General features: G+C 41.6%; 1 protein-coding gene across 5 annotated transcripts in view; it reads right to left on the bottom strand.

Moving 5' to 3' along the window:
* LOC122577867 (neuronal acetylcholine receptor subunit alpha-7) overlaps positions 1–24,437 on the bottom strand; it is a 260,880-nt gene extending 236,443 nt beyond the window's left edge. For 4 of the 5 annotated variants that reach the window (XM_043749581.1, XM_043749577.1, XM_043749578.1 and 1 more), the window contains exons 1-2: positions 22,565–24,198; positions 19,894–20,488 (exon numbers count right to left, since the gene is read on the bottom strand). In XM_043749581.1, coding sequence (XP_043605516.1) covers positions 19,894–20,029 — 136 coding nt within the window. In that variant the 5' untranslated portion in view covers positions 20,030–20,488; positions 22,565–24,198. Of the gene's footprint in view, positions 1–19,893; positions 20,489–22,564; positions 24,199–24,332 lie in introns of those variants that run through there. The other variant, XM_043749579.1, reaches the window with a different exon arrangement.
* Positions 24,438–26,687: the final 2,250 nt, after the last annotated feature.

Here is a 26,687-nt window from a genome sequence, read left to right as displayed (position 1 = left end):
TGTTCAAGTCGTCGTAAAGTTAACAAAGATGAAACAATGGAAATCGTGTTCAGGACGTAATAAGCCTTAACTTTCAAGTACGTCAGTAGCATAAAAGAATGTGTCACGTGCGTAAATTTGTACATTTAAACTGTACCTTCCGTACATGAGAGAAACTCCCAGAAGTAAATATATAAAAACGTACAAAATACGTACAGTGTTTCTGTATTTTCTTTGGTAGAATAAATAGTCATAAAGTACAAAATGCTTCGTGATGCTCGACCGACATATAGAATTTGAAACAATCGGCGACTCTGATCTGAAAAAGTCCACACTTGCAACTTCTATTCGAAATAAATCGGAAACTGTGCGAAACAAATACAAATCGAACAATCGATCAACATTTTTCGCCGAGTTTGAACCGAAAACTCTGAAGTTTATCAATAGCGTACAGAGCACAGGCGCACAGGGTCACATGTGTATAGAGTAAAATATATAAAAAAAAAGAAACTGTATACATAATATTTCCACGAACACCTGTATAACCGTATACACAACGAGACGGCAAAGCGAGAGATATCAGCGGTGATGGAAAAAGCGAGGCGAGATTAAACGGCGAGTAATTATGACAAGGTTCACCATCCGTAGATAGCAATTACCCTCCAGAGGCGGGTAAAGCGTTTTCTTTGGAGGCGCGCGCAAGAGGAAATACACCGAGCAGCTGCAGTTGCAGGGAGAACGAAATTGCCTCGATTGCTTTTCCGTCGCAGTCAGTGTCGCTGAAATATTTTTTTTTTTCTCTTCAGCCTTCTCACCGCCGCCACCTTCTCTACCATACTATACTACACTACACTATACTAAGCTCTCTCACCGTTAATCGCCGCTATTTCTACGTGTTCTAGATTGTAATAAATTTATTTGATACAACAGAAGAATCCTTTTCCGAGTATCGAAAATGCAAGGAACATCATCGTTAGTGTAACCTCGTAAATATCTTTCAAGGCAATGATATTTATCAATTTTAACCTTTCTCTTTAACCACTTCTCCATGGATTTTCTCACGATGGAAAGAGAAAACACGAACGAGAAACTATATCGTAAAAGTCCATTTTCTTTTAACAATGAATTATACCACGTTAAGATGTAATTAATGTTTCCGCCATTCCTCTGCTGGCTCCAAAGATATCGAAAAGCTCTTTGCCAACGTCACGTCATGTTGATAGAAGTGCACAGTCGTAGAGTAGAAGAAGTAATCGTTTCGCTATTTTTTTCTTAATGCTGACCGTTCTTTCAACATTCATTTTTCTCTCGTCAGTCCTTTTGCCTCTCTGCTTTTCTACTCCTGGCAATGCGTAACTCCGACTATACTGCCTGGAAATCCATTTACCGAAATACGACCACGTCACATTCTGCGATAAATCTAACTAAAAGGGATGTTTTGAACAAATCCCCGCACCACTAAAGGAAAAGGTATACGTTTCTGAGAATTTCGACTGAGAATACGTGACCTGGAAAATATATGCCAGTTTCTTACATCAGTATTTGTTTATACATATAGTGAAAGTATCGTTTGTATGTATCATTATTATGCTTACTTATGTTTCGATAAATATCTCACTTGCGGAATTCATTTTTACCGATACCATAAATACTATCGATTCTTTGAATATATTGCTCTTCTGACAAATCTTGCAGGACGTGATTAATAATTCGAACACCTCGTAACTTTCTCCTTTATTATTCAACCGAGACATTATGATTCAGATCATAACGATAATGCTTAAATTAAGTCGGTAATAGAAGTTTGTAGATAAAATGCACAGTATTGAACAGTATTTAATAAAAAGTCGCGAACTTTCGTTTGCTTTGATTATACTGTAAAATTCAAGTGTCAGGATACTGCAGTTTTTGCACGCCAACGCTTGTAAATCTATAATCCGAGAATAAGCGCAGTTTCCTCTATTTACTCTTTGGTAATCTTTATCGTTCCAAACAAATAGCGCGTCGAAGGTTAAATTACGTGTGAAAATCGAATGTTTATCGGCAAATGTAAGAATGTTTATGCGTAATCTCGGAAGCTTATTTGTACACTTTACACCTTTCATAGCGTTTTACACAACTTTGCGCATAATCAGAATAAAATTGTTTAACCTGGCCTAGGATCACCGTGGAATAATAATAACAACAACATTTAAGTTTCTAAGAATCTCCTCAACAAAATTACAAGAATTTATTTCACAAATTGTATAAGCAAATAATTTTGAACACCACTGTTTCCTTAAATTCAATTTTAGGAATTCTTCGTCGTATTTTTGTTACATTACCTTGCGCTGTGAAAACACGCAACTCATTTATAAAACGAATGATCTTACTTTACTTACAGAGTATAAAAAACTATGGCCATTTGTTGACGAAAACGACGAGAACATTTCCAAGCTATGTAGCGTCTGGTAGAACGTCCGTAAAATTTCGGACGAAATTTAAAACGATCGTATTTCTTAATTAACGATCGCACTATGGTTTTTCAACGAAATGTCAGGCGCGCTTGATGTATGAAACATCGTCAAATAACTTTTAATCCAAACCAGCGACGTTCTCGCATCGGTATCACAGGATGGCGATTCAGATTTTGCGGAATAAAAATATTTTATTTAAAATGTTACGACAAAATAAAATGTGAAAGCGTGATTAGGAGAAAGATCTTTTGTAATATCAATAGCGAAACTATTACTTCGTTTAGTATGTATCTGTTGGCGATTAGAGAGGAAGATACAATAAAACAACAAGCTGAACATATCGAATATGTTACTAAAATATACAATACAAAGCGTTCTTATTTTCATTCCAGAAACACAATTTTCCTTTTGCAAGTAATTTCACACTTTTATAATTCTATACATGTCCGGATCAGTCATCCTGATCAGTATTCACCATATGCATAATGGCATATTAATAGCTGGATGAAGAAGTATAAAGCAAAACAGTATGTTTCAAGCGAAATGTCCTTCCAATTACGAATTAATTATTTCTTCGTCAAATTCGTTGGTTTGATACAACCTATTTTAGTATTGTCACTTGTTCATTAGGGCAATTTAATACACTGGTGACCCACTATGTTTCTATGGAACGATACAATGTACAGACGATAATTGTTATAAATGGACGAAATTTTAATAGTAGCTTTATTCGTTAATATTTGTTTAACAATCGTATTTTCTTGATAACAGCTATACAAGACATAACTAAACTCGTATCGTGCCAACCGATCCACTAATAATCTCAATAAAATTGTCGTTAGCGAAATAGCTTGAAATTGATAAATATACTCCATAGATTACTCATTTATTGTGTTAACCATAATCGTGTTTCAAAAGTAATTAGACTTCATCGATAGAGAACAGTAACAATTAAATTGAACTACATCGAATAGAATTAGGATAAAGTTTTGCAACGTAAAAATAATTTGAGACAACGGCTTTTCCTTTATTCGCGCACGTGAAAATGAATCAGTTGGAATATCGCGTGTATAAATCACCAATATCCTGGAAGCCACGTGTGACGATGTGAAAGAAGCGACACGACGAAGCCGGGCAAATCTCAAAAGACACCAAGCAAAGTTGGTTTAAAGGAACGAAGCGAAACGGAGCGTAACGAGCTAGAAAAGGGTTACAATGGCAAATTGGTCAAAGGCGGGGGCGGTGGAGGGAGGGCGGAGGGATTAAATGCAAACAAAATGGAGTAGCATCGACTAAAAACTTTCGAGGAACCTCGAGATCGGATGGAGGTGTCCACAAAAACGACGACAGAGTGTCCAGAAGAAAGGAACAGCGCCGAGTCAAAGTGGAAACGCCTGGACGGGAACAATATCTGCGCCGACGAAAATTCTGCGGAGGGACACGGCGTCGAGTTAACGTCGAGGACAGGATAAAAAGACGTCCGGGTCTGTCGCCGGCTGTGGACATTCCAAAGAGGAACTGGGAGAAGTGGTTCGCGTTAAAGGATAAGGCAAGGATGAAGAGCAGGCGCAAAAACAATCGAGCAGAGCTAGTCGGATATCTGAGGAGAAGTAAGAAAATCGGTGTCTGCGTGAGCTGTATCGGCAGGCAAAAGGGGCAGGAAAGGGGACAAGGAAGATCGGAGCGGGAATGGGACCGAGGAAAGAGAAGAAGAGACGGAGAGCTGTGGCGTTGTAGTCTGTGCGCCGTTGTCGAGGTGGAGGGGGGGAGGGGGTTCAGAGAGAGAGAGAGAGAGCAGTCTTCGTGAAAGGGGGTTGGAAAGCGCGGAGAACTAAGCGGCCGGGTGACGGTGGGAACGGTTCAGAAGGGTGTCGTTCTGACACACTGCTCCACATTCCGCCGCCACGCCAGCAACAAGCCTACGTCGCGTTCCATCATCCCCCACTATACGCTACCTCTCTCTTCTTTCCCTTCTTTGCCTTCACCCCTGCTCCTACATACCTGCTGTTACTACGATTCAACCGACGATTATGGATGTGTGAGTAGCCGATAAAAGCGGTGGCGTGCTAGCGGCGCTTGCAAGGGCGGTTGTATCGGGTTCGTTAGGGTGAGAAAAGCTGACTCCGTCCAAACAACGCTGCTCTCTACAACGAAGGTTACTATCGTGCAGTTCATTTACCGATTCTTTCTCCCGCCGGTTGTGCGAGCTTATCGCGTGCCCTACCCGTTTTTACAACGTTATTCGTTAGATATTTCTCTGGCATTGGCTAAATTTGGATTTGTGTAATTGTTCGACATGTCGGCGATTGAAATCGAGAATATTACAGTTAAAATTTCATCGGTAGGCAATTTCAAAGAGACACAAAGCGGCCGACGAATAGACGTCTAATTCCATTAGTACGATTTCTCTCGAAACGTACTTCGAGTAAAATAGTCCCAACATCTAAGTAATTTTGCTACTTGGTAAGGATTAAGGCAGACGTATGTCGAGCAGCGTGCAACCTCTTCCAGGATTTACGGTGCCTATACAGTGCCCTCTAGTTTGAAGTAGACTAACCGAGGGAAAAGGCTAGAGACAGAAGCAACGGTTCCATCCTTATTGGGTCAACCGGTATATGCACATCGACGTTTAAGAGGCCGTAGATATCGAGGCAGCCTTGGCTACTCAAATCACAGAGGCTTACGACTCTTGGATAAACACTTTGGCTACCGCTTTTCAGCGTGCTACTCTATCGATCCTAACGTCTTGTTGCCGTCACTCTGATCGCTATCGTTCAAGAACAAGCAAAAAAAGCAGTAGCTTCGATCATCGATCAGAACGGTGGAAATTGTAATATCAATTAAACCGTAACATCAAACTTCTATATTAATTCGTTTGCTAATTAATTTAGTCATGTATTATGTACGATGGCAGTTTATTCCCTGAGTCATTTCGCAAGAAGGTTTGCTCATTTTTTTAATATTCGGATGCTACAGGAGATTATAATTAATAGCCCAGTCGTATCTAGCAGGTAGTTCAAACTATGCACAACGTTGCAAAGTCATGACCAGCATCAGGCAACTCTACGGCTAGCAGACAACAGATGTTACTATCCTATAATGCCTCTGCTATAGAATAAGCAATTTACCCTGCATACACGTTGTCTACTCGAAGCCCTTGTCTCACGGACCGTGATTGAAAGTCGTTTCAAACAACAGGGACAAAAGGAAGCGACTTTTATCAGAATTTTTATAGTCATAGCGGAAACTTTCTCAAACACTGATAAAATAATAAATCTTCAATAGTGTGGCGCGAGCAAATTTTCGAGGCTCCTTATTCAACGCTGAAACGCCTGATATCGATTATTGAAGTTCTAACACTTGCCACGCTACAGAACACACGTCTCTGCCAACTATTGCGTTCGCTGTTTTACATTCAACTTCCATGTTTACACGAGTGCACCATTCAAGCTATACCGTGTATTAGCATAACTACACACGTCTTTGCACATCCTGAGTGTTGTACGATCGTTTACACTCTAGTGGTTTTCGTTCGACGAATAGCCAACCGTGAAAGCGTGCCAACTTCTCGTCGAAATCGCGCGAAATGTATTCCTCTTGCCTGGTGTCGGTGATTGTAGATTGTAGGTTATCGTAAGAACCTTGACTCGCCTAACATCAAAAACACGATACCCCGTACCTTTCGTCGTTAGCTTGGCAAGACACGGCGAGTCTTTCACACAATGAAGCAAGTTTCTCGATAGCGGCACGTAGAATACAATCAGACGTTGCCTCTCTAGTTCGTAACTCCATTGTTTATCGCGTTAAGTGCATTTGCGTGTTAAAGCAATTAGCATTGTTAATGCATCGAGAGCGAGATTTAATTTGTCGACGTTAATACATCGGGCGAAAAAAACAGCGACAAACGTCGAGGATGAAGTTCTAACTACGTCTTGACGATTAACGTTGAAGTTTAAAGCGGTAACAATGGAAGAAGCCACTCGTTTTGCGCCATGTGCCAGGCCCCTTTTAAAGCACCCTAATTAGACTAGCTTGTTTTTTATACCGCTAGAAGTAATTAGAAGCTTATATAGTCGGATATAGTCGGATACCTTAAAGTCTGAAGACTTTAAAAACACAGTTTTACTCTTGCAATCGCTACTCCATTTTTCGTTCGATATTCCTATTTATCTTGCTTCGTTACTATCTCACAGTTTATATACGTATTATAAGATTATTCCAGAGATCGCGAGCAACGTTTACGTTCCTCTGCCGAGAAAGACCACCGACTTTTGTTCCCCGATTCTGATTTCACGACTATACGGGAACAAAATTCTTCACCGTAAACAGCGGCGAAGAATTATTACGAATATTTCGTTTCTGTCCTCGATTATTTATGTAACTAAGCGCTGTCTTATTATTTACATATCTCCAAAGTGTGTTTCGTACTAACAAAACTGGGTAGAAAGAAGGTAAGCATTTCTCACTCTTGTTCGCCTACATTATTTATTGGAACAAGTATTCGCATATTAAATTACACAAACTTTCCTCTCGAGTCGGTAAATAGTTGCGACTCAACGAACAGCTTTTACCTAGCATCGAGAAGTTCAACTCGGAGCAATTTTGCATAGTGACGTTGAACTATGTCGTAAAAACGAAGGAAGAAAAGCGTAATACGTAGGACTTTCAGTCGTTCGATAAACGGTATGTTTCTGAGAAAACTGTAATGTACCGTAATAGCTAAAAAGTCAACAACGAGTAACGCAGCGAGTAAACAAGTCATTTTCTATTTCGACTAAATTGGTATTCTGATTCCAATGTCATTGATTTTCATCGAACATCAAAGACGATAAGTACGAAAAAGTAATTGTTACAGCTCATAAACGAAACTCTATTTTTTGGTTTTAGAAAAACTAGTTTTTTTGTCGAATTTTAGTAACGGAAAACTCGAAGAAAAGGTAGCGTCGAATATACCTATACTGCCATCGTATTCGATGTATCAAAATGATAAACGACCCAATATTTAAAAGATGCGAACGCTATAGAGACTGTAAATAACGTTAAGGTATCTCAACCTGATATCCTGCTGTATATTCTGAAACTTAAACCGGAAAATTCTTCTCCGCAATAATGCTGCTTCCCATAACAATAACAACATAAACATATTTTAGCAATAAACCCGAGTAACTTTGTTCAATCTCGAATCCAACCATCCACGCGGTAAATAGAAGATCAAGTACGACAATCGGAATAAAAGTCTACGATAGCCTACGGTTGCCTTCTCAATTCACCTCCGCTTTAGCATCACTTTCACCCAAGAAAACTACGCTTCTGCCTCTACCCAAGTTGTTCCGAATTTTCCCAGTCGATCTGCACCGCCATACACTTCTACGTACTTCCATAACGCTGAACGCTCACGATTCCTAGTCGTTTCCTCGGGCTTTCCTCGAACCTTTTTTCGCAGCACTGGCTAAGTTCTAGGTCGATTCGAATGCCCCGGGAGCGGCTCGGTTTGCACAGCGAAGAAAAAGCTGCATAAGGACGTCGACGGGTTGCTTACAGATCTGTTCGTATAACTAAATAAGCTTCGTAAGAACGAAGGCGACTAGTGTCGAGGCTGGATCCACTTACTCGTTCGTTGCCGGATTGTTGGACAGATAATTAGAGGAGCAACGTGTCGCCCGTGGGCCTAATTATAAAAGGGATCTTTCCGCTTCTCTCTTTGTCAGCCTATTTCCCCGACGCTCTGTTGCTTCCCCTTTGCAACTTCGACGAGCGTGTTCGTGAAGAGAACGAGAGGATAGGGGAAACCAGGGGATCAGTCCCATAGCGGAAACTCCACTGGCTAGCTGCAAACGTTCTTGTCTACCGGTTCTGACCGATTATGATGTATCGATATCCGCGCGGTCGGCGTTCATCTAATCCACCGTTCAACGCTGATACCCGTGCCTTTGCATGAAAATGGGGCTAATACCGGCAACTACGTTCGTACGCGCTGATAGAACATTTCACAAATGACGTGGTTTAGCAGAGAGTTTTATGTATGAGAGGATTGTCGATCGGAATATCGGTGTTAACGTTGAAAGATACGTGAGATTTCCACTTTGGGATCAACGAAGGGAAATAGTACTAATACGATATAATTAAATTGCCGATGTTCATATAAAGTCGTCTTTTTATGATTATAATTCAAGCAATGGAACATAAACGGGAGGTTTCACTTTTTAAATAAAGAAATATTGAACCAATTAGCTATAAAAGATTCGTTTCGCTAGTCTGTCTTTTAATTTTGAATAAATGACACGGCGAAATTAGATCGAAGAATTCGAAACCGTAGTACGTTAAGATCACCGATTTACTCTAAGTCCGATTAATGCGATATATAGCGAACTAAATCTACAGTTTTACTCGAGGTGCAATTAAATATTTAACTGGCTTTGTCGTCGTGCCTCTGTCTAAGCTTCTTTAGCATTTGCATGAAATTGCCTGAGAATCGCTTTGATCGCCAGTAGCCCAAAGGAGGAAATACACGACCGACTAGTTCGCATTTAATGGAAACGGATAAGGATTAATGACAATTTCAAGGACTGAAGCTACTATTTAGTTAGTCGGTGACATTGCAAATCTAGATGGTTAAAATCGTAGATTATACTTCACCGTAAAGCTATACCGATTGAAACAGTTCAATTAGGAAATTCGCCGCCCACCGTCCGAACTAATTTATTACTGAATTTTACGTATACGGAAAAGCAATGGAAATGAACTGAAATAGAGGAAGGAATAAAAAATATAGCGGAGCAAAAAGGCCAGTAGTGGGGTATTTGATGTGAAATGAATTCTACGACTCTACCGAGATAGTAGGTTTACAATCGAGAGCCGATCTTGAGATACCTTTCGAGGCGATAAGAAATTCAAATTCTAATACTCCGTGAATTTTCTTCACCGCCGATCCATCTGCACCAGAGAAATGTTTCATTCATCAAACGGCATACGTAAGACCGTGACTTCGACTTTTCCAGGTCAAAGAATGTCAATTATTTTACGACCTGAATAATAGCTTTTCGAAATTAAACGCCGCTCTTACGTGAACTATATTTGCTCGAAGTTTGTCTCCTTAAATGAAATCGCCTATAGAAAACGATTTCTTCCAACCTACACAACAGACAAAAGTCTTACACCACGGACGTCTAGAACACGTATCTAGGCTAGATAAGTTGCAATCAAATTTCGAAACCCACAGCACTCGCGTAGCAGAACGCGGCAAAGGTTTCTTCCGTTGGAAGTTGAGGACAGACGACTTCCTCTTAGGCGATCCAGTATATACTGGATAGCTGCTAAAGTTCGTTCGCTAGAGATCCGCGAAACTTTCTGGCAATGATCCCCAAGCAGTTTGGCTTATTTACAAACCGCTAAACGGGAGAAGTAAATATGTGGGAGAGAAGATCGGAGAGCAGAGACGTTCGCGAGGAAATATCGCCGTGCCACCGGAATAAATATACGAGCTAGCACGCAAGCGCCGCGCGTGATTGGTGCGGTGAACTTCCGCTGGAAAGCGGAAAACTTACGGTTTATGCACATACGGCGCTGCCGACCTTTCGCGAATCCCACCCGAGAAGAAAGACCGTGCGGAAATACGACACGCTGGCTCCTGTTATCGGGATGCGGAATGGATTTAAACGCGAGCCGGCGTGGGTTGAAAAATGGATTTAAACGCGATCCGGTGTGGGTTTAAAAATGGATTTAAATGTGAGTCTGCGTGGGTTGAAAAATGTGGCCAAACTTGAAGGCCGGAGACCACGCTAGAGCGAACGACGGAGCTCTTCGAAAAATTTTAATGCGATTGAAAGTTGGGAAATATCGAGACCGGAAGCACCTGCGTACGTTGCTTTCTCCCAACTTTTCTAACTTTTCGAGACGCGCTGCCGATGATGAGACGATCATGAACAAGGCCATGCGATAAATCGAAATCGTCAAATTACATTTTTTTCTGTGTTTTCTTTTAAAAGACACGAATTATCAAGAGTTGATATCACGATACGCATATGCTATCGTCCGTAAGTGTCCGAGCACTTTGGGCAATTTGTAGCAACGATAATTTGAATTTGACCAAAGCGTACAAGTTATAATATACGAATAATATACGATCCTTTTGCGCAATGGCAACAATAAATTTTACTGTAACTCTATGGATATTGCCTACATGTTAAAAGTGTGTATTACGTATTACAAATTGTAGCAACCATACGGATTTTGTTCTTCTGGATTCGTTGGTTTTCTACTATCATATTTACATACATACATTTACACGTAAATTACATTCGGAGATAAATATCACGCTAACAAGCAATAATATTAAATTACGAGACTGTCAGCCTAGCGATTTCGACACATCCCCGACTTCCCAAATTGCTGAAAATGGACTGACCGAGCTATAAGCCGGTGGACTAGCGATCGTAAATCACCATTAAAAGGCACGTAACGTTAGCTGACGTTACGAATGGCGGCAATTTCAATATGAAACGACTCTATAAAGGAACCTTGAAAAGTACGGCTAAATCTTCGTTCTTTTACGTTTCCCCGCGGTACAAATTTGGGAAAGTTCGGCGTGAGAACGAAATGATGAAGGTGCCGTAGCGTTCTCTAACCGAATCCCACGAGGATTTCTGCCTTCACGTCAGATTATTAATCATTTCGACGCTGCCAGGGGCCAGCACCCAAAGGAACGCGTTTAGAACTTTCGAGAATGAAATTTATACCGTCGTCCAGAATAACGTATAGGGAATGAGTTAATACGGATCGTGATGTTCATCTTGTCGCATCAACGGCGAGAGTTTTGCTTTCGTGCCGTGCACCTATCAGACGCTGACAACGTCGTACGTTGGTTCTACTTATCTGGGAATGCGAAGATGCTGTGAAGATACGCGCTGTATATTTTATAATTACCGTGAGAAGCATAATTGTTCTAATAACGATAGATTTTATACGAGCAGTAAGGAATATGAAAGAACATCCGGTTGCAAGAAATATTATGGACACGGCATTGTACAAACTTGTCACAGAAACCATGCCGCGTGATCGATTACTTGTTATGATCGCTAAATTTGACGTTCGTACATTTCTGAAAAATTGTAGAGTATCGAGTAAATAATTTGAACGAAACGGAATACACACAATGAAAAGGAATATATAAAATATCTAAAACAAAATACTCGGTCAGCAAAATATTAAAATATTTTGTTCGCCGTTGAAAGTAATGCTCGTTTAACTAATGTATCGTACGAAGAACCGGTCCGATCTTATTTCGTACTTTTGTCATAATCTCTTAATAAAGTTTGATAAAGCGTAGCGAAAAAGCTGAAAAATCCTAAATATTACATAGATGATGCTTGTAATCAAATTAATACATAATCGAATTCACTATCGATCCTATAGAACGCTACAGAACGACAAGCGGATAATACCGATAGTTGTTTGTAAAAACTGACATTGTTCTGCGATATATTACACGTGTCCATCGCAATCTGATCGTCGACAATAACTCGAACTGAAATTCGTTACCAAGGACTAAGTCGTCGAAGCTTGGTTACTTCGAAACGATTTTGATCGAACGGTTATCCATTAAAGGCTAATCTACTGAAACTCGAGTGCTTCGGTGAATGTCAAACGACCAGTATTTTCTTAACGCGGTCTTCCTGGATGCGTAGCTGTGCTTGTTCGGGCCGTATGTCGAATAGTTCGAATTTGTCAATAAAGGAATAATTTCTATACGCTATAAGTACACTGCGATATACTTTATTTTACATATCGAGTTAAAGATGTCGCACTTAATCTTGCTATCTTCTACGATTATAAATGATACGATACATAAACAACAAAGTTTTCACAGACCAACCATAGATCTTAATTACTCTCTAAAACTTTCGTAGTACCGTACAATGTAATTTTATCAATGACACATACTTGAAACGATTAAAATAGAGAGACATTAAAGTAACATTAACTAGAAACGTAGGAACGAAGGGAAATTAATCTAAATTTTGCAACACCGTATCACAATACAATTGTTTTATCGAGCTCAGCCATAAATAAACTTCTGCTGTAGGAAGAAGAAGCTTATTTTCTTGAAAAACAACGCGTAGCTCGTTTCAGTGATACATCTTTGTGTATTTTGCTTGTACGTTCGCCATTTGCCAGTTAGCGATTCGAAGCTAATAAATATCGTGCTTAAAATATCATTTTTAACTGACAGACATGAGAAGCTGACAGCTAGAAAAATATGTGATACGTACGATAGTAGTATAATAATAGAATGCGAATTGGTCCTCAACTTGATCTTTACATGGAAGGAAGTTAAAATTGCTGTTTCGATTCTTAGATCATAACGGAACGTTTTCTGTAAGTAGATACGTGTTATGCGTTTAGCGATTGAAAGAATTTGATGGAACTGAACGCTATTAACACGCGAGATATACAGAGCGTTGAAAAAATGAGTCTGATTCTATACGTTCTATATCGACAATGAGGAAAGATAATGCAAAAAATTTCCTTCGTGGCTTATTCTTTAAATAATAGGTAATTTAATGTTACTTGCACACTACAGTATTCTATATTTGTCTGCCGTAAGATCGTTTCGCGTGATGCGATAATGCAGTGCAACATGTGACAAACCTCAGGGAACAAAAAATATTGGAGTTTCAGTGATCAATTTGATCACGACCATAATACCTATGCTGAACATCGCTGTTGGAGGGTATCACTTTTTTCGAACGCTGCAAAACACGTTAAACGGAAAACGCTTTACAAAAACTTGACAACTACGACTGCTCGTTGACACATTTTTTGCATTAAAATCAGCTAATTTTTATGCACGATTCGGCCCGATAAATTTCCGTATAAATGAGGACATCTTATCAAGAGTAACGAAAAATGTACTCTCTATCTTTTGATCGTTTCAACGAAGTCTAACGATGATCCCTTCGTCGTTTAAAAAAAGATCTATATAAAAACAACAACAACAAGCGCAACGTAACCGCTTCAGACAATAAATACCCTTTCCACCTTTCATGTAATATTACACAATGATAAAATATTTAATTCCATTTTACGCTTCGTTTTATTAACCTTTTACTTTAAAACGAGGTTTTACTTTAAAATGCGCTGCGGTAAACTTTCACGCGTGACAGCTTTCAGCACTTAACTTGAATCTTTAACGTGTGTTAGCAAACACGAAAGAAACAGAGCAACGGTCATTTATCGCACAACTCAACAATATCTTTAGATCTGAGTGCCAGTTCTTTACTCTTTTATATGAGTATATTTAAGTAATTACAGCGTAACGCTGTGTAATTCACGTGTTAAAGTCAAATCAGCGAAAAGGCCATGGATGGCATGAAAGAATGCAAGCACGAGCCAATACAATGAGAGAGACGACAGGTTAAGCCGACAAGGCACGCAGAACTGAAAAACATTTTTCCTCTTGGTGAAATCTCGCTCGTAAGCCTCTCGAGCGCTCTTTTCAGTTAATGCCCGTGCACGCTCGGTCGAAAGAGGGGCGGGGGCCAAGAGGGGGCGCGTGTTTCTACGAATCAATATCGAACGTTATGGATGTGTTTCCAGCCTCTTGCTAATGCGATGTAAAAATCTTGACGTCTAACAGCTGCATAATCGAACGCGCGCACCAACCGATGAAACTCGAGTTCTACCAACCCTGAAACCCTAAAAGCTCAGCTTGCTCCATCTTTGCATGTAAAGTTGCGTTTTTAAAACTCTCTCTCTCTCTCTCTCTCTCCCTCTCTCGTCGATGGATATATCTTTAATTTGGTTGTTTAAGAATGAACGAAAATGTTCGGAATTTTGGGTGATCCTCAGTTTGCAGGACGGACGGCACATCCGCTATTTTTTGGAAAGTTGGAAATTGCCACGTCACAAGTTGTACGAATTACACGCCGAGAGGCTAAGTAGCATCGTAAGTATTGGACAAATCCGCTCTAAGCTGAACCACGTGTCCTAAACCTTAACACCCGATGAGAACGCGACAATAGACCAAGGACGAGGGCGCCAATGTTACGCTACGCACCCTCGACCATGTACGCACAAGGCGCGCCACATGAGAGACGCCCACGACAAGTCGACAGTTACAGGATTGGACAGAAACAGATTCCCACTTCATAGGAAACGTTGACTGAAACACACCCCCTAGACTGACAGTTAGGATACAAGCATCAGGCGTTTCAAGAGACAAGAGACTCATCACGCACTCGCCTAAGTTCAACTCCGTTACGTACAGTTTATAATTTTCCGTTTATACCAAACAGTTTAAATAAACTTACTGAACACAAGCCTAATAGATATCTTTAATCTGCCTCCACCTTGAACGTTAACATCGTTCAAGGTTCGCGACCACAACCGAACAGTTGCAAAATTATTGAATCGAAAGGCAGTCGTCTTCCACCATGATATTGTGGATTTTCGTGTTGTAAAAGACACGAAAATGTTAGTAGACGACATCGACCGAGAAATTTTACAGCATCAGGCATATTCCCCAAATTGCCTCGTTAGATTATTATTAGTCCAGGTCGCTGCAACGTCCATTGTTAGGACAAAAACGAAAGGGTTAGAAAGAAGTCGTAAAAGGAGATGGAGGCTACGTTTTATCACAACCGAAGGTACAAAACTACATGCTTGAAAATGGTACGAACTTGGCGAACATCTTGTACATTATATCCTTGTCCTTAACAGTATCGTTCAAAAGTTCCTCATCACTGCGAATGGTCATCTTTAATGCGATTATTTTCTTCGATAATGTCTTCGGTTCTGTCGTAGAGTTGACAGATGTCCAGAGGTTCGATTCGACGATCGATCGTTCAATGACGAAGAATAATTTCTACGTTAACCGTTATACCTCATGAATTAGCTTCACGTCGAGAACAGACACTTGTATTGTTGAATTGTAGAGCGTAATTAAATATGCAATTAGATCGCTAAGGTACGAATGAGTAAGCTAAGAAGAAATGAATCTTTTTTCACTTGTTTGTTTCATGTCTTCATTCGCTTTCTTTTTTTTTTTTTTTTTTTTTTTTTTTTTTCTTGGTTATTTGTCACGCGAAAACACACCATGACCATATACAGATCGCAATGAATCTTATTGCCGGCGTAAATAATCGAGAAACCGCCATTGGTCAGTGTAAACCTTAAAATGGAAAAATACGTAGTGTCCCGGCCAGTTTTACAGGGAGCTTTCCGCCTTTCAGATGAAAATAACTCACAATCGCGAGCATCGCTGTGGGTGGATACCTCTGAAATCTGGCCCCTTCAAGGGGATATTTCAGCCAGAACATGCCGATAAATCGGATGACTTATTATCAGCTGTAATCTCCTGGCCGAACGAAGAAATGTGCGAGCTTCGACCTTCGAAAATACATTCTTTACCAGCCAGCCAACCCATTGTTGCATTTAACGCTTCTTTACACGCTCTTTTGTCGTTTATCTAGCGTAATGTGTAGCACATCGTGTAAACCATCGGAAGGGAAGCTTCTGTATTACACGCGGTTCCGTCCGTTTCTTCGATCGTCGATCACCACGCTCGAACGGTGTCGAGGAAACGCAGGTGAGATGAAAATAGTGGACGACTTTTCGTACAGTGTGCGATGAAACGCACAAAAGGAAAATCTGTGCGTGTTACTATTCCCGAGTAAAATATTTCTAAAGAAAAACCTCGTGAATTTAGGAGCGCAGATAGAGTGGTCGCTAAAGCGCATAGAGAAAAATCTGCCATGCGCCATCGTTTCAATAGAATGCTTATAAACAGAGTTTCGTGAATTTAGAAATAAACGATGTCCAGCAAAAGGGATGAATCCTGTACTCATTTACATCCGAGTGTAGTTTCCGTTGCTTTATTCGTCATACGAGAGGAGAAGATACAAAGATTAATTATACCGCGTGCTCTCTTATATCACACTTTTGCACAACTGGTTACCGGATCTCTCTTTAATTCTGACTCTTTACCAGTTAGTTTCGTACGAGCGTTTCGCTAAACTGCAAGATATTTCAAGACTTCTTTTATTGCCGCTCATGTACTTAACGCGAGGCGATGCAGCTAATGCACGTCCGAGACATCGTAAATTCTTGCTTCAGGAAGTATTAAAAACTGGAATAAACATTTTTTCGATATAAACGTTGGATAAGAATGAAATGTGGAAGAGCGATCTCCTGTTTCCTGTGACGGTGCATTTTTAGCAACTCTCTACGATCTATCAAAACGCGATATTTTTATTATAAGATTTCAGCGTGTAAAGATTCTTGTAACATGCCATGTTCGGGGTTGAACACGCGTTCCCTAGAATTAACAACCTAAAGAACATTTCCGTATTCTTTTACAGAAGAAATACTTTCCAGCCGATTAACCTGCTCCTCGTTCCTTGCGTCTGTGCTCGATATTCCGTATCTACTGCCGCCTGTAACCTCGGTTTCCGTCACGAATACAGCCAGACCACGTTTCATGACGCGTGTTTTATCGACAATCGTGTATTCTACTAATATCATGATCAGTTAACTTGCAGAAACTGTTTAAAAGCTAATCGGAGTGGAGTGGACGAGTAATTGTCAAGAACTCATATTATATATATGTACGTATATATATAAATTTGCGTTTTGTCAGTTACGTTATCACATTTTTTGTTCGTCTACTTGCGAATAATTTTCTTAGCGTTCGAACTTCGTGAAAGAGTAATTTTTAAAATAACTTGTGAATTCAGAATCTGTAAGAAATGAGTCAGTCTTTAATCACAGACGAGACAGAAATGATCGTATTTATCATGTGTACTAAGTTTTCTTCGATTGTTTCAGACTTAACTGTCACTGAAACGAATAATCCAAACGATCTATCTTCCTACTAAACGTAAATTATGTTCCAAGCATCGAGCGTGATGTGTCCAAAATTGCAACCACGTTTCTAAGAATAAACTCCGAGCGTAGAATCGAGTCAGTCGTGGAAACGAATACAACTTCGACGGAAATAAAGAAAGCATCGGATCTACTTCAAAGTTGCTAGTGAAAAGATTACGCGAAACGATTTATACCAGCAAATAGAGACGAAATAAAGAGCGTGCGTTTATCAATCACAGCGGAAAAAGGGGGAAACGCGGTTTCCTGGTGACAGTGAAATCAGACATCGATTCAAATGGCAGGACGTAACAATGTGAAGCGAGACTGATTTCGTTATACCGACTACACTGACACCGGGTCTGCTAACCTTGATTATGATTGACAAGGCGATATATTACACACGTTTGAACGCCACTTTCGATGTAACGAGCTGTACGCAAGTTCTCTAACGGCCAGAGACGCGAACCATTACATTTCGGATGTAATTTCGGACATGTCCGTTTCACCGACCATGCGGAAAAATGGTAGCGAAGGTGAAAATTTAAGTGTTGCCACGTTCGTGTTCGCTTAAGTGCCCGTCAATCGATGATTAATTTAGTACGGTCGCGGTCGAAATATGGAGTATTTAAAAAATGGAGCGTGAAATTCTTTTCATTAACGTTTGATTGACGAGAAACGAACTCGAAAGGTTCGTAGCTTGGTCGTATACGTACCTTTAAAATCGAACATGTTTAACGTTGAAATTTTCGCGAATAAAATTCAATTTCTGCATTAAGCTTAACACTCTACGATGATCGAACGTTACATTTAACATTGACACGCGATAACCAAAAACTTGACGGTATACTTTCGCTTAAAATAGCCCGAAGACAACGTAAAACAGAATATCGAACAAAAATTGGGAAAATGCAGAATTCTATTTAGAAAATACATACACAGACCGATGAATATCTGCATCGTATCTATATTTACGCGTACCGCGATAGATTTATATATTATGTATATGTGTCGATTCCTGTATAAATACATAGGTATAACGTAAGAAGGGCAGAAGCTAAGATGGAGATACGGTTCGAGATGGAGGAAATAGCTTTGAAAGCGAGTCTCGATAAGCTCGGCGTACCACCTCTAATTGAGGTTCACTTTGGATTTCCACTTTACAAGGTGGGAACCAAGCCACTACGGCAGAACTGAAAACGGGGTCGTACGATTTCTGTCTCTTTCGGTATCAAAAGTTTTCTGGCACAGAGGAGGGGAGGATTAGTTTTGAATAAAAACTACAAGAAGTTTCATTTACGACGAAACGAACCGACGATCGGGAAAAGCTACGATTTTACGATTGCATCCTTGTCTCGACTTTCGATCGCACGTAATATCGTAATTCGTTCTTGAAAAATGAATCAATCGTCGAATTAAATTTTCTCCAGTTTAGAGTTTCGTAACTGTTCCTTATGAATCAGTAAAAGCACAGTCTTATCTTCTACCGTTTAACAAAATATTCTTTGCGAAAAATTTGTCGCGGGTAGTTGGCGAACACATCGATATATCGTTTAGCTACGTGTACACGAAATTTGTAACGACTATGTGTAAATTATTTTACGACGGGTGGTTAACGATCAGCGATAATATATTAGTAAATACATACGATAATAATGATGATTAACAATAATAGCTAATAACGGTTATAATTAATCGAGCGTTATAATTAACTATGATTAATACAGAGAGCTTTTTGTAAATTAATATCGCCAACACAGAAAGTACTACAAAATTTAGATTGTCTGTATTACTTTGTTCTACTTTCTCTAAAACTTGTATGAAATGAAAATAAGCAATCACCGTAATTGTTTGTATTATACGGTTAAATTATCGGTGTCGTTCTAAAATCATCGAATTCGACCGTTTTTCCTCGATACACGTACCATGTGCATGCATTCTTGATAACAAACAACGATTCTAAAACTCGTCAGAAATAAAATGAGATACCAGAATTTAATTCCAACAGCCGTAAGCGTATAACCTGCGGGTCTACTACAAACATTTGAGAATATTCGAGTGTGCAAAGTATTTGCATATAGAAACACCGATACACAATGCAAATTATTACGAGCTGGTCGCATAACGGAATATGCGTGTTCCTGCGATCGATCGCTTCGATTAAATCGGATAGTAACGTACACTTTCCAGCCGTTAAATAGACGTTGCGTTGGAAAAAACGGTTAAACGCCATTCGTAAGGCAATTTCTGCAAATTAATTTCGTAAATTGACAAAACCGAACATAAAATTAGTAGAAATTAATCAACAGGAAGTGTAGAAGGAAGCAACTTAAAGAGCGATATGTCGTCGATAGCGATACTACGTTTCAAGAATCACAGGCAGTCAGTTTTCATATGCTCCTCGCGTTATTTTAAAGTTGTCACGTAGTGGAAAAGAAAATTTCAGCATGCTATCGAACGTTATTAACGCCTTTCCTCGCGTGTATTCTCCCTTAGACGAAGAAAATCCTCAACTGTAGGAAATTACGACGTCGAACGATGGAATAGCGAGTCGAACGATAACGGAAGATCGGAGGAAATCAGCGGATACGGAACTTACCTTGAGGTAGGACGGTGAGCAAGAGGACTATTTGGAGACCGGCGCTGACCGTACAAAGCTTTATTCGCATCTGTGGCAGACCTCTCGTCTGGTTCGCCATGGCGAATGAATTTTGCAGACTCGGCCAGCTCGACATTTCCTATTCGCAAGAGTCGGCCACCCGGAATCCGGCGAATGCTCCCTTCCTTTCGTTCTCCAGCCGCTGTTCCGTCGTCCGTCCGTTCACCACTGGTGCGCGCACTACGCTATATATTTTTCGTGTCACTTTTACGAACTGCGATCACCGTCTCGAACGTCGCCCGGGAACTCTTCGTCGCGAACTGTCTTCCTGATTCTGATCATCCTGTCGACAGGCAAACGATCGAACCGCGAGTTGTACGCTAATCGTCACAACGATGCACCCGAAACGATGCCGCCTGACTTTGCCGTCATAACCAATCGTTGTCCCCGACACTTTTCCTTTGTACAATCACCCGCCACACGCGTACTCGCTCAAACCTTTCGTTGGTCGCTACTGCCGCTGCTGCCTATCGACACCACGGTTTTAGATCCGCGTCGAACCTCTCCACGCGCCGAGCATGCTCGCTTTAAGCACCTGAAAATAATTGTGCCATCGTATCAATGTGACCAACTAAACAACTTTCACGACCCTATTTTCTCCTATTTCTCTCGTCTTTAAGCGACATTCTGCAATTATTTCTACTTTGAAAATAATAAATTGCCATCCTTTTTCGCTTGGTACAACGGAAACCCCGTGAAGGATTGGAGACGCGAAACCTTTTGTTTTATTTGTTTGCAAGAGGAACAAACGTTTTATGCCGAGAGAATACAGAACATCGCGTACCGTGAAGCTCGAACGATACATCATTTTCAATTAGTACGATCGAGTCATAGGTGTCCTACGATGGTCTGAGATAAATCGATCAATCGCATTTATCACGTAAGGTAAAGAACACAGATTAAACTTGGACATTTTGCAACGAGGTAGCCTAATTTAGATCGAACTTAACCCGTTACGGTCACCTATGACCGATCGATATCAAGCGAGGAACATTTCATTCGATTAATATCGATCTCTGTGACTCGATGTTCAAAATAAAACGCGTTACTACTATAATTTATCGTGTGCGAATGTTGTTCCTCGCCTCCTGTTACGGTTTAGACGATATTTCATTTGCCCCTTATAGGAAATGCTACGATGTTTAATCGCGTTATTGTACGTGGTAAGTTAATTTCGTATCGCGTTAACAAAGCGATGGCTGGAATTTAAATGTAACGGACGTGGGAACAAAAGCATTACGGTGAGAACTCTACGAAGGAAATTTTGTGAGAAATGTCGGTTATTCGAATTTATCGTAATATGATTAAATTAGTCGTTGAATCTACACTTGCGTGCATTACTAATTAATTTCGACATTACGACCTAGTCAGAAATACAAATTTGACATTACGTCGTCGATAGGGCAGCCCACGAATCAAAGTCGTCAAAGAAATTTCATTATACTCCGATCGTGACGTCAAACGGTATCGAGCGAATAATTCGACACTTACGGAACCGATCTTTCGTCCGTTAAATCGATTATCGAAGAAATATAATTCGTATAACGATAAATAACATGCAAAATTATAGCAAGTTACAGTAAATCAACGATCTTGAAATGTCTCGAGCTTGGACAGAGGCGTTTCAAGATACTCGAGACAACGTGACCTATCGATAACAATTGAAAATGGATCAAGAATACGATTAAATCGTTCCGCATTTATTCATCGCGCCAAACGAATTATTCGTATCGTTGGAATCGTTTTCAATCGCGGCAAGTTCGATCTTCTCCATACCTGTTGATTAAGCAACTTTTACTCAAAATCGTATCGCAAGACTTGGACATTTTTAACCAAAAATTTAAAATGAAATTCCTAGCCACCGCCATCGATATATGAAATGTTGGAACTCTAGTATTCCGATCTGTGTTTCCGTGCAATTGCGAGAAAGATCTATGCGTTTCCGCGTTCAAGAAATATTGCCAACGACGGTTTTATGCGCATCTGCGTTCTACGTAACACGGTACACGAAAATCGGAGCTTTTAATAGCCGAAGCTAACAGGAAATAGAGTTCATCCGCGTACTGATATTAAGCTTACGAGTATCCAGAAAATGAAATATCATTTTGAAGGATGGCTAGCCCCTTGGTTTACCGTTTCGCTCCCATCGGCGATACGTGTCTCGAATAAAGAGATTGTAGCCGTTTCGTCAGGGACCAGCGTCGCGAGCCCTTTACTTTTTGCATACAAAATGAAGTGACAGATGACAAAAATGTGCACGCCAACCTGCTCCGAATAGACGGTGTAATCGAAATTTGAAATTATTCCAACGATTGCAAAGATATTCGATGGAATCTTTCGAGAATTCTGCGTAACGCTGCGTTGCTCGCGCTACTTAAACGGTGCTCAGCTTTAATCAGCATCCCTTGAAACGATGCTTGAATATACACGTTTGTGACGAAATTTTTGAACGTCAAAGGGTATCGTTCTCGAAACCTTGTTCGGAGAAATCAGGGAACGCGGTAAATACATCGCCTGGTCGCGACAAAGTGGTCTGGCGAGAGACACAAAAATAGGAATTCTTATTTGGAAAGTTGCAACAGCGATTTGTAACTCGTTAGTACGAACGTACCTACGATTGCGTTCGGTGTCTGTCGTCTCGGTATCGTTTATCAATTTATCGGTTACACGGCAACGTTCTAGCTTCGCGTATCAAGTGCACGTCGAGCGGACGCGTCGTTTGCGAAAAGAGGACCGTTGTTTCCGGATACGCGTACGTAAAGAAAATTCCATATGTCTCTCGGACGCGCTCGTTTCACAGGTGTTTGTATCGATCACAGACGCGTGTATTCGACCTAATAGGTTTTCTTTCTCTTTCGTTATCCAACTACGAGTACGGTGTTCACTGGCACGAATACACTCATCCCTTATGGAAGTACGATCGGAGGAACGAAATACTACGAACACACTATTCGTTTCTTCTTGACACTGCTATTTTCTGGTCCGCGAACTTATCGAAATTTCTCATTAGGAATTCGCGCGACCACCTTCGTACAAGAATCGAGGAAGAATCGTGAGAGAAGCGAAAGGTTGTTCAGTTCGAATGGAAGGTATCGGTGAACGATGATTTGCGCCGAAGGTGTTGATGAGTTTTCAAGGGATAGCAGTTGAGGAGATCGGAGTACGAAGAGTTGGACGCGGCGAGTTGCCACGGCGAGTAACGCTTCTGGCACGATTATCATAGGCAATCGTATCCAAAGAAGGCAGCTATGTTATCGCGATTGTTGGACGCGGCACGAGCCTGCGTTCGTAGCCTGGTCGGCCTCGTGCATCGTCTTCTTCGTCCCACTACTGTCCACTGCACCCTCCATCCTTTCGTGTATTAGCACCACCTTCCACCTCCTTCGCTTCCTCCTACTCGAGCGGAGCGCAACACGGTGCTGCTAGCCGTATCCAGGCAACTTGGCCAAGCGTGCTGCTCCCACTTCTGCAGGCTTGCTTCTCTTACATCAAATCCTCTCGGCACGCTTCCTCTTCCCTTTCTCGTTCGTTACACGTCCGCTAACTCGCTCGTCCTTGTGCAAAACCATGCTGCTTTATCGCTGGCCAGTCCCTCTCGAGATTCGCGTACGAGATCTTCGGCTCGAGATTCGGTTAGGACGATACCGCTGGCTCGCGTTCACGACGCCTCGTCATCGTGTACACGATGACGCTAGTGCTCGCGTAGCTTAGCCCGTTGTCGCTCGACGCTGCACGACCACGACGGGTTCGTCGAGTCTCGCGATCACTTGCTGCTCGAACGCGTCCTCGAAAGATACGACGAGGTACGAGGTGGATCGGTCATCGTACGCACCGGCCGCTACGGTGGCGAAGCGAAGCCGATGTGACCGGGTGATCGGACGACGGGTTCGAGCGAACAGGGCTACGATCGTTGACGCACTATCACACGCGGACGATACGAGGTCTACAAGCAGACGTAGGCGACTCGCGGTACACTGAGACAGCGGTGGAGAAAAAGGTGAAGCGGACGGCAGAAGCGAGGCGTGTGCGCGGATAGAGCCAAGGGGGCAACAGCTAGATAGCTAGGGTGAGGGAGAGAGAAGAGAGGGTGAGAAGTGTAAGAGTGGGCGAGCGAAAAAGCGAGCGAGAGGGTAATAGACAAAGACGGAGAAGAGGGGCAGAAAACCGGCTCGTTCTGTGATCGGGTATCCAAACGGAACTGAAAGTACGCTGAAATAGAAGGCGGTCGGGGTCGTGTACGAGCTGCCGGTCGAGCTCTCGCGACTCGCAGCTACCGCCGCGATATAGACGCGAGGAAGGCTTTCCGCGATGAGTACAACCTTCCCTCCACCACCCTATGCATTCACCATCCCTTCCTTCGTGCTACCCCTACCGCTCACCTTCAGTCCCACCACGATTTCGCGGGAAGCTGCGGACTGGACCATCACGCAACTAGCGTCCTCCCCACTACCGGTTCGGCTACCGGCCGGGTGCTCTGGTGAGACAGAGAAGTAGGATCGGGAGAGTGGGTGGTCTGGGGTGGAGGGCTCGAGGACACCATCCCCGAAGCCCACCCTACAGATCAATATTCTGCCCACCACCGTGTACCGGAGAACCTTGTTTCCATCTTCCTCCTTCGCCCGGATGCTGGGTCCTTGCCTCTCCCTCTCGACCACCTCGCGAACTCCCATAGCTCACCGACGTGTTACCGAGTGACTTTCAGCGTGTGCGTGCCATCCCCTTCTGCACGCCAGGTGTATAGATCGTGCGTGGGCTCGAAACCACCTTTACGTACGTACGTGAGCAGCGTGTGTATGCACGCCAAGTATACATGTATCTAAGTATCGTTGATTCCTCGGTGACGGAACTCGCAAACGACGCTCGAGCATGGTCCGAGTCTACTAAGAGGAATACGCCGCGCGAGTCCGGATCTCCCGGGGCTAGCGTCCGATCGCTGTACTCTGTACGCCGGCTAACGCGACCGACAAAAGTGGAACGTACTAGGGTGACACGGTTGATGAACCGACCGATCGATTTCGCACCTGTGCGCATTATGCCGATGACACAGTGCCAACAATTACTGGCATACTGGATCATCGGCCGCACAGTGCTCCTTCGCAACACCATACTTTGTTCGTGAAAGCCGAATCGACGATCACGCGGTCAGCCTGGCCAAAATGATTCCTCGTCGTAATCGTTTGGGGCCACCCTTTCAGCAAACGTCGCGGTGGCTTACATATACATATGCCAGAGTACTTGTTGCATACCGGATGTTGCAGCACGAACGATATTCGACTCAACGAATGCGATCGAATATAACGACGCGACAAAATTAACGCAACTTAAATTCTTCATCAACAACGTGCGAAAACTTTAAATTAACTAAATTTTTATTTATGGGGTGTATCGTTGTATCGGCATAATAGAAATCTACTCGTATCGACGGATGGCGTTATACAAGATTTTGTCGCGTATCGCAAGCGAAGGCGCTTCCATCGGAGCGCTTAACTCGAGTAGTACGGTCACGGACGAGGCGCGATGGGCGCGTTAAATCGTTCACCGTAACACGCGTTACATCGAACTTCCTGTTTTACGTTCTAAAACACCGACTTTGAAAAGGAACAGAGCGTTTTCTGCGCCGTCTGCGACTCTGTACGGCGAATATAGGATTATTACGTATTTTTAACGCAGACAAGATACGGGCTATGGACGGGCATTTTCAGTAACAATCGTTAAGAATGCGTATATCAAGAGCGGATAAGGTAGAAAATTATATTATCCGTACCGGCTACACAATCGCGCAGCTTTTATCCGTACTCGACAGTTTAGCTTTCCCTTTTCTCACGTTTGATTTAATATTATTCGTAGTAGGTAATCTTCCTTTCGAAAACGTCTTATCGATGCAAAGCAAATTAGAGCGTTCCAAATGTTTCAATTATTTAAAGTTCCTAATTCGCTCTGCATCGATAACACGTTTGTTTCAACGCGTTTAATCACCTCCCTCGCGAAAAGTTTATTCTTTATTTTCTTATTATTAAAAATTAATTCACGTCGATCGAAGAACAAATGTATTTTTAAATTTCACAGTGACGTATTTGTTAATTAAATTCAAACGAACGATCAGACAAAATCAACGGTGCTTTCGATAACTTCGTTCGGACAAAGATCTGTACTTGGGTCTTTAATTGTAAAACTCGAACACGTTTACGCACGGAACTGCGTAAGAAACGATTGTAAAGTAAAATTTATACTACGTTCATATCTATGGTTTTTAAGAGAAGAAATGATCGCGACGAACGAAGAACGATGGTATTAAAACGTAGGCACTGGAAATCTGCATAATTTAAATTCGCAATACGTATCATGGAATAAACTGATTTGCACGTGACAAATATAAATCTAGTGAATAATCGTGCTCTGTATTTATTTATACCGTTGCAGACATCGATGTTTTACGCATTGTGTCACGCGTAAATTTACCCACACGTTATGATAATTGTTATAACGAATGTCGATGACGCAATGGGATGCCGATGAAGCGCTCTTTTCACGACTGATCAAGGTTCTAGATATCGTTGAATACCGCAAACTTGGATCACAAATTTAACTATTCCATCAAAAGCTAAATCGTCGTTATTTTACGCCTTTCTTGCGATATTTTAACCAAGCATTTATCTCTCTATGTTTGCACGTATAATCTCTTCCTTTTTATCTTTACGCACGGAATATATCGACGCTTTTTAACGAAAAAAAAA

Source organism: Bombus pyrosoma, linkage group LG2, assembly GCF_014825855.1.
Source record: "Bombus pyrosoma isolate SC7728 linkage group LG2, ASM1482585v1, whole genome shotgun sequence".
Lineage (NCBI taxonomy): Eukaryota > Metazoa > Arthropoda > Insecta > Hymenoptera > Apidae > Bombus > Bombus pyrosoma.
The sequence above is the reverse complement of the archived record's forward strand: the minus strand, read 5'-3'. Positions and strand labels throughout refer to the sequence as shown.